This window comes from Tachysurus fulvidraco, chromosome 1 (assembly GCF_022655615.1).
Source record: "Tachysurus fulvidraco isolate hzauxx_2018 chromosome 1, HZAU_PFXX_2.0, whole genome shotgun sequence".
In the NCBI taxonomy this organism is placed as follows: Eukaryota; Metazoa; Chordata; class Actinopteri; order Siluriformes; family Bagridae; genus Tachysurus; species Tachysurus fulvidraco.
Genome location: NC_062518.1, coordinates 46,013,176 through 46,026,205, shown reverse-complemented (window position 1 = coordinate 46,026,205; position 13,030 = coordinate 46,013,176). Strand labels below are relative to the sequence as shown.

Sequence of the window (13,030 nt, the reverse complement as noted above, 5' to 3'; positions counted from 1 at the left end):
TATTTAGAGCAGTCAAATGAGCCAATGTACAGGATTATGATGTTGATTTTATACCATAAATATATTTACCTCCTATTTGTATCTGTATCTATTTAGAAGACATTTTCTGAAGACATTATCTCAGAATAATTTATGTATACTTGGTCACATACAGAATGTTTACCTGCTCTGACTTTTAATAAAATCCTCCTTCACAGAAATCCTCAACCATGTCTTGAGTCCTGTATATGTGTATCATACACATACTTTATAACCTAATTATACACATGATTACATAAATACTGCATTAATCTGAGGTTACATTCACACTTTTAAAGTCTACACTTCAACACAACAGATAATTTTCCTCACCAGTGATCCATAGTGTCTGTAGATTACTGTACTGTGTGTAAAAGGCTGGTTCTCCTCTCTCTCCTCTGCACATATAAACTCCTGTGTGTTTAAGAGCAGCAGGACTGAGAGTGTATTTGCCTCCAGATCCTCTCCTGCTGTCTGACAGGAGCTCCACATACACCATATAGCCATGATTATTATTTATTCCAGTTAATCCGTCTCTGTAGGGAACAACTGTGTACCAGCTGAATGTCCAGTCTGTAGAGGAGTCTGTAACCTCACAGCTTAGAGTCACTGAGTCTCCTTCAGTCAGCCAGCTGTGTGGAGATACACTCAGTACTGCCTGTGGTCTCTCTGTTACACAGGAAATACAACATATTTTTTAATCTAGTTTTACTTAATACAAAGTAAGAAATTTTCATGCACATTTTCACCTGACACACTCACCTGATACAGTCAGTGTAATAACATCACTGGAGTGTGAGGAGCGTGAGCCTCCTCTCTCTGTTCCTCTACAGGTGTATGTACCTGTGTGGGTCACTTCAACACCACTGATACTGTACACCTGTTCACTACTGACAGGACTGTGTGAAGTATCTTTATACCAGCTGTACTGCCAGCTAGAGACACTTTCATCCTGTATGTCACATCTCAGAGTGACGGTGTCTCCACTGAACACCTGATTATCGGGATTTATGGATGCCACTGGTTTAGGTCTCACTGTAGAAAAATAATAGAACATCTGGATGATCATAATGCATGTGTCGTCATGGTGTATAATGATGTTATTCATAACAAAAAAACTATCATATCCTGACATACCTCTCACTGTTATCTTGACAGGATCACTGAATTGTGTCATGTAATAGTTGTAGTTGTTTATCCTGTGTGCCCAACACCGGTACTCTGTTTCTCCTGCATTATCGACTGTCACATTAAGTGTGTTCACTTGTTCACTGTTCAGATTCTGTAACAACTGATTATTTTTGTACCAGTAAAACTCCCATCCAGTCCCCTGCTGCAGCTCACAGCTCAGAGTGACGGTGTCTCCAGTGTAGACGGAGCTCTGAGGATTCACTCTCACAGTCGGTTTGGGTTTTACTGTTGAAACCAAATGATAAATTATTTGTACAAAAAATAAACAACTTTGTCAGGACCACTTGTCAAAAGAGAATTGATTAGATGATATGCATACAGTTAGCCTTGGCGGTATGGTTCTGTTCTGGGCAAGAATCCGCGCGCCCGTCCGTGTGCATTCATGCATGGACAAAGTGGGGAAAGCAGCAACTAGAGGATAGAATAAACACCCCCCGTTTAACAGAACCACTAATCATGTATAGTATTAGAAATGCTCGATTACGCGTTTTTGGAAAGTAATGAATGAATAAATCGATAAATAAATAATTAAATAATTCGAGAGAGCGGGAGAGAGAGAGAAAAATATGAGGAGATTTATGACGTAAGCTGGTACAACGAACACGGGTTCCGGCATGGTGGAGTCGGGGTTGGAGTTGGGAGTTAGATCACGGCAGCAGCGAAGCGCTAGAACGGCTCTATGAATGGGAATTTAAATGGTCAGGTAATATGGATGTCATAACCGGATTGGTGCGTGTCGTGGACAGCTGATTAACAGCTGATGCACGCTTGACGACGTGGTCTGACAGAACTAACGCGACGCTTGATATCTAAAAAAAATGTACAAATTCCACCAGATTTTAGCTGAAATGAAAAATTATAATCATGATTACAGCATTGGGCAGGTTTTGTGTAGCATTTCATGTTTTTTTTTTAATTACAGTAAGTTTGTGTTTAACCTGTAACACTTTATAACAATTTGTGTAGATGAAGTTATTATTCTGTTCAATATATATGTTGTGTTTAGACTGAAATGAGCTGAATATAATCTCTTACATTGTACTGTATATTGTGTATAATGTTTTTCTTCTTTTAACAAAGTTTAAGTAATAAAACAACGTGTCTAACACTGTTATAGAGTTACTGTTTCCAACATGAAGTACAGATTATTTTAATCAGAATGTGACAATGATTATAATTTTATTAAATAATAAATGACACACTTAACATTTCATCCATTTATAGTTACATTTTCTGTTGTGGAAAATCTGACAAAACAAACTAGTTAGTTCATGTACTTGTTACATTAGGGATCTGAAGGCAGATACAAGTGTAGAAGTTCATTTATTTAGATAGAAAAAATAAATTATAAAATTGTGACACGGAAATGGAGCAAAAACAAACACTAGATCAGGACATCTGCAGACTAAACACACAGCAGTAACAACAGTTACAAGACAAATACATGGTGAAACAAAGGGGTTTAAATACACTGACAAATCAAGGGTTAAAGTGAAAACAGGTGAGAATAATCCAGATACATTAGAACAACCACCAATGACAGGACAGGGGCAGAGACAAGACATGAATCAGAACAAAAACCCACATGACAACATAAACAAAAACACAACAGAAACAGGTCAATATATATGTACTGGGTTGCCCTCAGACGTGTCCCAAATATCTGTAACAGTTCTCACTTACAGACGTTTTCTCACCAAGATTTAATTTAATCTATATTTTAATAAATAAATATAAAAAATACACAACCACAAAATATAAACTTTTCTCTCCTGAAGAAAATTCCAGAAAACAAAGTTATAGTGTGTGTGTGTGTGTGTGTGTGTGTGTGTGTGTGTGTGTGTGTGTGTGTGTGTGTGTGTGTGTGTGTGTGTGTGTGTGTGTGTGTGTGTGTGTGTGTGTGTGTGTGTGTGTGCTCGTGTGTGTTAAACAAAATGTTTTTGGATCTCACCAGTCAGAAATGACAAATACTTTTAAATATATGTATTTCAAGATTATTCTGAATAGTCTGGAATAACAAGAAATTACAAAATAATTAAGCAATAATGTTTACGCCTTCTAACAAACCTGTGATGAAAAGAGAAAAAAATCATGACATACCTCTCACTGTAATCTTGACAGGATCACTGAACTCTGTGAAGTAGTAGTTGTAGTTTATCCTGTGTGCCCGACACTTGTACTCTGTTTCTCCTGCATTATCGACTGTCACTTTAAGTGTGTTCACTTGTTCACTGTTCAGATCCCATAACAGCTGATTATTATTGTACCATTGAAACTTCCATCCAGTCCCCTGCTGCAGGTCACAGCTCAGAGTGACAGTGTCTCCAGTGTAGACGGAGCTCTGAGGATTCACTCTCACAGTCGGTTTGGGTTTTACTGTTGGTGTGAAATGATGAAGGTGTCAGAGCTGCTTTACACTTTACAACATAAGCAGTAGATTCACTGTGTCTAACAGATGCTTTGTATATAAAACTAACATTTATATTTAACATTTAATACAAGATGTTACAGTTGTATATTTTCTTACACGGCTGATATTCAGTATATTTTAGATATAAATCTAATTCAGTTTGTAATCAGATAGCAGTGGTCAAAATGTCTGGGATGTTCCTGTGTATCACATCATCATTAAATCAGTGTTCACACATTTTATAGAGTCGACAGCAGACAAAGTTATTACATATTTAAATGTCTTAAAATACATTAATGACATGAAATACATCCAACAGAACAAAAATAAATCATGGATTATTACCCCAGAGGTGTTAATGTGAACAGTCAAGTGAAGAGAAGATAATGAGGCTTGTGTTTAAATATTGTGAGGGATTTCTGTGATGAGACAGAGACTGATGTGGATGATGATAATAAAAATCTCTCAAAATGACAGAATTCACAGATAAAACCTTCTAATTCTAATGTCTCAAATCATCAAATAAATCAGATAATAGCAAATCCAACACAAGGTGAGGTCACAAGGTGAAAAAGACATGATGATGATTGTGATAGAAATTGGTGTTTACTAGACAGGGAAGTAAAAGTCAACATTAAACAAACAGGGACTCTATTTCTGACAGCTCAAAATCTGGACCCTACAAATAATGTGAAGATATTAAATAAGAAATAAAAACAGTCACAGACTCACCTGATACAGTCAGTGTAACATCATCACTGATCTCTGAGCTCTTAGAGTATCTCCCATGTCCTCTGCAGCTGTAGGTCCCACTGTCAGAGTCTTCAACATTCCTGATTATTAACTCCTGCATTATGGTGTCTATGTAATATCTCTTAGTTCCATTTGAATAGAGTTCGTTATTATCTTTATTCCAGCTGTAAGTCCACTGAGTGTCTCCTCCTCCCTGTATGTCACATATGAGAGTAACAGTCTCTCCAATGAACACATGTGTATCAGGCTTTATGGACACCACAGCTTTAGGACTCCCTATAAAACATTCTGTTGTTAATAAACCTTACATAAAGTCATTCCCAAGTCTACACTACTAATATCATTTTTAGAGCGAGTATGAGTTCATGTTTTTGTTACTTGTTGATACTGATATGTGTAACCTGCTTAATATTAAGTAATCAGGGGCATCATGGAGCATTTTATTTAGCACTAGTTATATCTGTTGTTGTCTTCTGTTTTCTTACATATACTTGCCTGAAAATGACATGGATTGTTCCAAATGATGCACTTTGCAAGTAAAATTAATTATATCTATTTTTATTGAATTATGTGTTCATAAAAATATTTTATTACACCTGTGTTCCTCTGGCCACATTTAGTAGGGCAATTGTTCACACTCTTGCCCTTTTCAGTGCAATGAACATACACACACACACACACACACACACACACACACACACACACACACACACACACACACACACACACACACACACACACACACACACACACAATGTCCACAAACACACGCACCCACACACACACACACACACAAACACACACTTACACACCAAACACACAGACAAGCATTGGACATTGCATTTCATTGGGCCTCCATAAAAAAAAAGCTACACATTAGTAAATATTTCACACTTGTGATATGCCTTTGTCCAGCAGAGGGCAACACCTGATTTACCAATAAGCTACACACAGACAGGCACACACACACACACACACACACACACACACACACACACACACACACACACACACACACACACACACACACACACACACTGTGTTTAGTCTGTAATATTTCATCAAATTATGTGCCTCCGATCATAAATATAGTGAAAATAATACATAATTTCTGCTTTATTATTTTACTTTATTTATTGTATATAAATGAGGTTTATTATACCAAATATTACTAAAAATGTGTGAAAAATATATGTTAATATGTTGGAAACATTTTACGGCTCATTATTTATAAGCAGTGAAATCAGACCAGGTCAGTTTGACTCGGTGCTCCTAAATTGCACAGAAAAGCAGGGAAGATTACAGGAGGGTTAAACTTGTGCTGTTTTATATTTAATATGTTAAGAAATTTAAGCAGCATAAAACTATTTGAGTGCAAAATTATTTATTCAAATCTGATGTTGTAGCCTCCTTTGGTTAGATCTAAAAAACTACATTAATAAACAGGGAACAAATTAACAAATTATACACAACCTTCTTAGCACTAAAACTATTTAAATAAGGAGACAATATAAAGATAAACTATATATAACTCACTTTGAGCCTGGACCACTGGTATGAGTGAAATCAGCACTAAAAAGGGAACAGAAACAGAACATGACGTAATTATGGTATTTTCAGTGTATTAATGAACACAGCACATTTCAGACACACAGAACACACAGGTTTAAATCTTACTCAGGAAACTTAACTTGTTGAGGCAGGCCCAGCTCCAGATATGAAATGAAAGGTGGGCCAAGTGATATTCCAGGTGGGCCGGTCGGATTGGGGTCGGGTGGGTGGGCTTTCTTTAATGCTTTAATCTCTCATGTCTATAGTTTTAATACCATATATTTAAGACATGTCCAGGTTTGCTCTAGTTGATGTAAATAGAGCAAACCTGTACATGTTGTATTTTATTAGGCTATATATAGTGTGTTAATCAAGTTCACTAACAGTTCTAATAAACTTATTGTGACCGTCGTTTATTGTTTTATAAGCACGTCCGTTTACCTCAAAGGTTGTGTGAAGGTGAATGAATGAGCTAAGTCTGTCTGTCTGTCTAGGAGGAGCAAAAAGGGGTTGGAGTTGGGCAGAAATTAGAAAATAACGCATCTCGAGCTGAATTGAACATCGCACTAATTTTGTGATTGTCTGTTATGTGGTGTGGGGCCAGGGTGGGCCAAGCCTCTGATTGGGTGGGCCAGGCCCACTCTGGCCCCCCCGTGGAGCCGGGCCTGTGTTGAGGTGATAATTCAAACGCATACATCTTCAGTAACCAGGGAGGGTGCATGAAAACACACACACACACACACACACACACACACACACACACACACACACACACACACACACACACACACACACACACACACAGGGTACAAAAGGGAGAGCAGAAACACTAGAATTTGCCTATTTACTGTGTAGACGTTGCACTGTAAGGACGATGCCTTTTGCTGCAGCAAAATCATATTCTGTCTTTACTTCTTTGGTTTTACCACCACCTCTGAGTCTGAGTGTGTTTCATACATCTAGATCAAAACTGCGATCACACTAGCCACAATGTAATTTATCCTTTAGCTAAACATTTTGGAAGGGATTTGTACTCGGAACAAAAGTCTAGAGTGCTCCAAATTTGGTGCTCAGTCTCTACTAAGGGTGTTGAAACACCTTTCTCTGGATGAAGGAGTTAAAACTGTATGCTGGCCACTCCTAGGATGTTCTTAACTGATGCATTCATGAAGGGTTCCAGAGTAATCACCTCCAGTGACAGTCCAGGAGTTCTTGTAGAGTCCAGTGGGAAGACCATAAGTTCCTTTTGTATGACCTGGAGAGAAGGCTCCATGACAACAGCAGTCACTTCATCAGTGACGTGTTCAAATAGTCCCTCATCTCCAAGTTTAGAACACGAGGCCCTGTAGAAGATTCACTTCTGCAATATAAATGTATATCTAGAGGTCCAAATAAAATATAAATTTTCTCCATCAGATTGTGCATCTACAGGTCTGTTTTTCTCCTCCTTTTGTATTTAATAATGAGGTTCAAATACTTCATTTTGGTGACCTTTTATGCACTAATTTGTGCTGGATTAGCTTGTCTGCTGGTATCTTAACGAAAGCACTTTTTGATGAACCTAAATAATTTACTGCATTGTTGTCAAATTGCTTCCTCATGTACCACCTTTGTCAGTCCATATACAGTTCATAAGTTTAAAGATTTAATGAAATTTATTGAAGTATTAATAATAATTATTTTCATCATCATTTCTTGAATCTCTGTCAATGCCTCTTTGCTTGTTGCTGTATTTGTCTTGACACTTATGGATTTAGTTCACTGGTCAGTTCCAATCTTCAATTAATATACTAATCATTCCAGATAATTTACCTCAAGTGGTCCGCTTCGAAGTTCTCAGAGGAATAAAGATGCGCACCGTAGGAGAGAAGCATTTCCATTGGCTCCAGTCTGCCGGTATTGGCCAATCACAAAAGTCGATATTGCACAGCCAATGTCACTATGTTTTATTATTATTATTATTATTATTATTATTATTATTATTATTATTATTATTATTGTATATTATTATTATAATAATATATAATATTAGCGAACAGCGAATCATCTCTCTCCACCTATCCCTATCTTCTGCATCCCCAACACTTGCACCCACTAGCCAAGAACCACCCGAACCCCCCTACCTAAGGGCTTGATCTAAATTTCTCGTGTATCTTTAAGCTCCATCCATGTCTCTTTTGCCAACATATAATCAGCTCTGAAGACAGAAGTAGGTGTAGAATCAACAGCTCTGTTTGGAAACCTGTTGCTCACATTCGAGGTCAAAATGTACAGAGAGGAAAGAAACAGTGAAGAAATAAATAAAGAATAGCATGTTTATTTTGTTATCCCTCTCAATAGCCTTTCTTTTTGACTCAATTTGCCTCATCTAATTACCGTGATTTTTTTTTTATTATTATTTTTAACACAAAAACATTTCTGTTGAGAGAGTTCTTTATAACTGCTCACTTTTCGTGCCTGCATCACAGAAAAGACAAACTTGTCAAGGTCGGGGAAATAATCACTCACTTTTCTTCACCTGCTTTCCCTTTTACTTTGTCCAAAAAAGTATTAATTTTCTCAACAGTAAACCAGTCATAATTATTTTTACATCCTAGCTGGATCATTTTAACAAAGCTTGTAATTTCTTTGAATCTTTAAGTGATGGCTTTGTTTGTCACACTGACAGTACATTCTCAAACCCCACTTACCCACTTTAAAAGCAGCTCTTCCACACAAAACTTGAGGAAAACCACAGAGAGAGATTGAGAGAGAGAGAGAGAGAGAGAGAGAGAGAGAGAGAGAGAGAGAGAGAGAGAGAGAGAGAGAGAGAGAGAGAGAGAGATGCCACAACTGACTTTCTTGTGTCTGAACAGGAGTTTGTTTGGATGTCTGGTGTATATGACAGGTGCAGGACTTATACATATGAACCGTCAGTTCTGTTCAAATGTGGACAGTGTTGTTTGTGCTGTGTGGTTGTCTGTCATAACATAATGTTTATATTGCTGTTATCGTTTACTGTCCAGATTTGTCAACAAATTGATTGTTGCTTTGGCAAATCTTCTTAAAACTTTCAAAAGCTGAATTGAAAAACAAACATACAGCAGGTTACATCCATGTGTAAGGTTGATTGATAAGTGTGAAAATGGGGTATATACTATTTACTGTATGATGCAGGAGGAAGGCTCAGAATTTAGCACCAACAACTTCAATGCATGCAACATGCAACTAGTTTCAGCTTCAGACCTCCTCGCCTTTTTCAAAAAATTAAAAAAAAGAAAGAAGCTAAACCACAACTGCCCACTTGTCTGTGTTCTCAGGTCTCTAAAACCATCTGCCCTGTGTGTCAGTGTACAAGGCTAATGAGAAGTGTTTATTTCTGTAGAATTCTTTGATAGATTTGACACAAATAAGTAAATGATACTATACAATAGTTTGGTGATAAGTGTGTATTAGAATAAACTTATAGCACTGAGATGCTTCACAGTACAGACCATAATAATAACAGAAATGTTACTGTAGGTTTTAGATATTTTCTCTTTTTATCAGTTTGGACAACTTTTAGTTTAAAAGAGTTCAGTAATGTTAGTTAAATTTACCCACATTATTAGTTATTGCTTTTACACGTCCATCTTCACCCCCTACACCCCTTTTTTTCACACATCCGCTCCTTCACATCTAAATTTGCACCAACAAACTGTGATCTGCTCTCAGGCCTCTAACAGGGTCACTGCTCTGTATGTAGTAATAAAAATGGAAATGTAGGTTAAAAGGCTTTTTCTCAGTAAGTCTAGTTAATGCTAACATGGATATGTTAAAACCTTTCTGATTACAGTAAACACCACCAGAAGACATCAGGTACAGATTCCAACAATACAGACTCATTTACACTCAGATGATTTAAACCATTTGGTTTAAGCTGAGAACAGAGTCTGCATGATGTGCAAATGAGGTTCAGTATCTGGACGTCTGAGTACGAGCCCTCTTGTAAGTAGGTATGCAGTTCATTATTGGAACGTCTAAATAAGAAAGGTTTTTATTTTTGAGTTTTTGGAGGTTCTGGCTATGTATATGACAGGTACATTTGACATATGAACAGTCAATTCAGTTCAAAATATGTAAGTGTCAGTTGTGGTGTGGTTGCCTGTCACAGCATAATGTTCATAGTGCTGTTTATTTTGTACAGTCCAAAATTTGGACAAAAATCACTTTCATGCCAATAAAGCCATTTAAAACTGATCTGGAAAATAAAATGCTATGCTATGACAGGCAACCACGCATCTACTGTACCTCCAAAAATTCACAAGAAAATGTTATCAGTGAAAATTTCACTGCAGATTTGTTTAAGTAATTAATTAACGGTGATATTTTATACTGAACCATAGTAGAGTAATAGTATAATATTCTTATTAATCGTAACAGTGTAGTGTTCCTAATAAAGTGGCTAGTGAGGGTATAGTCAGGGGATTTATCTCTCTGAACACCCTATAAATATTATTTATTCCATTCCCTCAGTTATTTTCACACCTCCTCCCATTTTTTCACACCTGTATTTCGACCACAACAAGAATATAGATAATAAACCACATCCGCGTCCTGCTCTCTGCTCTGAGGCCCTTAACACAGTTACTGCTCTGTGTGTATTGGACTAATGAAAAGTGTTTGTTTCTGCACAAGTATTGTTCTTATTTTTTTACACAGATTCACAAATTATCATTAATGATATTTTAATGTTATATATTACTTTGGTATCAATGTGTATATTAGTGACAATGAAGAACAGATATGTTTCTCTTACTGACCATAAAACAAAGGTGGAAATATAGGTTATAAAGCATTTTCTCTGAATTTCTAGTTAATGCTAATAAGATTTCTCTATACAGGAAACATAACCAGAAGGTGACCATCAGAAGAGACCATCATAAACCAAAAGATTCCAACACAAAAGACTCTTTTGCACTCATTATATGATTTAAAGCCTCTGTTTTAAACTTGCCCTACTTGTAATCTTACCTGGTGAACTATCATAGTTACTGAGAGTATTTACACATCAAACTAAACCCTTCTCATAACAGATATGGAGACACTGATCCACCTGAACAGTCATGATAAAGTACACACAATGTCCTAATCACACAATAAGCTCATCACTCAGGACATTCAGACTGCAGATGAACAACTTTATACCCCACCACTCACTCTAATGAAGACACAAAGAGAACATTTACTCACAGAGCATCACAGGCAGTGGACTGAGCTCCATCTTGTCCCTCTAATGACTGATTGACTGACAGAGCAGAGGTGTGTGTTAAAGCTTTACCACATCCTGTGTTCTAAGTAGAGAGAGAGAGAGAGAGAGAGAGAGAGAGAGAGAGAGAGAGAGAGAGAGAGAGAGAGAGAGAGAGAGAGAGAGAGAGAGAGAGAGAGAGAGAGACAGACCACAACTGATGATAACCTTTCTTGTATATCTGGTAATAATGTCCTCCTATGCAAATATAATCATAACCATCGAGTTTGTCTAACTGGTGTTGTGTACCTAGCTGACAAAAAAATTGTGTTCGCGCTTGCACAACTCAGATCAGCCAGCAGCTTACATCCATTTGATATAAGGGGGCTTGGGGGTGGGGCTACGGGCTAGAGGGCTGGGGGCTAGAGGGCTAATTCCTGGTTAGCTCATAACCCTAACTAGATGTTTAAATTTGGTTCTCTTTCGGTGACAAAGCTAGGCAGGAATTTTAAGTGCGTGTCAGGCGGATAATAGGTGGGAATTCAAACGTTGATATTTTTCACACTAATATGTGCTCTTACAGGATGTCTTTGCACATCTATTAGCCTCCACTCTTGCAGGTGCAGTTATGAAATGGGGCAAAGCACAATGGAGGAGATGTTCAAACAACATGCTTCAGAGCTCCTTAATCATGCAGCAGTGAGAAAGGGAGGGATTGGGGTTTATTGGTTATTTATTATCCACTGCTGTGTGAATTAATATTCACTTTTGTTTTCAGCAATTTTGGGCACAAACATGTGTTACATGCATTACATCAATGTCTATAGAGACAACATTTTTATAATATGACTGTTGCTACAACAATAAAACAAAATGATCTTTTTTTGCTGTTAACTGTGTATTGTGTTTACATCCACAGCATTTTACTACTTTTACACTTTATTCATTACAGACCTGTGTACTGCTCAGTGCTGCACTGTCCCATGTCAGTTACTGTACTGTACTGTACTGTTTGTACACATGAACAGGTATGTAGTATTGTGTAGGTCTGTGTAGTGAACTTAGTTTTGAAGACAGGCAAGAGTGACATATTTTAAACATGGCCTTTAAATATGGCCTGGCCTAGAGTACTTGTCCTGAGCAGATGTTGTCAGTGAACTGGCTTTAAATCTGTTGGCTAAGTTACGGACGCTCATGAAAAACTCATGCTCATTATCTGGGAAACGTCTCTAACAGCAGTCAAAATGTCATTGTTTGTGTCAAATAAGTGAATATGTTGTAACATTAAAACAGGGGATCATGACTTAAGCCGCCTTCACACTGCACCTGACAAACAAACGGACACGACTGTCGGATTTGGTCCCCTAGTGGCAGTTGCACGGAATGTGCAATATGATCGTGTAGACGTCAACATGGGAGAGAAGCTAATTCTTGATGTCTCGGAAAACCCATTACTATATGATCGTGACACCCGAAAATAACCACGAAAATCTTCTCCATTAAGGTGCAACTCTTGCGCTGAACGGTGATACTCACCGAGACTTTTTCTCTGAGTCAGGTAGTGTTTTATCCACACTGATTTGCAATGTTTTCTTTTGCGTCTAAAGTAAAGGAGGGCAAAAGCAAGAGCCTGCATTCTCCCTCCATTTATCATGCTGAACCTCCAAGATCCCAAACAGTCTGGCTTTAAAGCAGCTTACTCTACAGAGACAGCCCTTTTGGATGTCTCTGAGAAGCTACATACTGCTAGATCAGCCAAACTATCATCCGTCCTTATCCTCCTTGACCTTTCAGCAGCGTTTGATACGGTCAACCACAAGAGTCTCTTATCCTCCCTCAAGAGTCTTGGGATTTGCGGATCAGCTTGGGAATGGTTTGCCTCCTACCTGGAAGGACGCTCA

At 37.7% G+C, this 13,030-nt stretch overlaps 1 protein-coding gene across 1 annotated transcript in view; it reads right to left on the bottom strand.

Annotated features, from left to right (window-relative positions):
* LOC113633966 (obscurin-like) overlaps window positions 1-13,030 on the bottom strand; it is a 580,831-nt gene that overhangs the window by 66,986 nt on the left and 500,815 nt on the right. The window contains exons 16-17 of the mRNA XM_047823084.1: window positions 3,310-3,585; window positions 1,156-1,434 (exon numbers count right to left, since the gene is read on the bottom strand). Of these exons, the coding sequence (XP_047679040.1) occupies window positions 1,156-1,434; window positions 3,310-3,585 (555 nt within the window). The remainder of the gene's footprint in view (window positions 1-1,155; window positions 1,435-3,309; window positions 3,586-13,030) is intronic.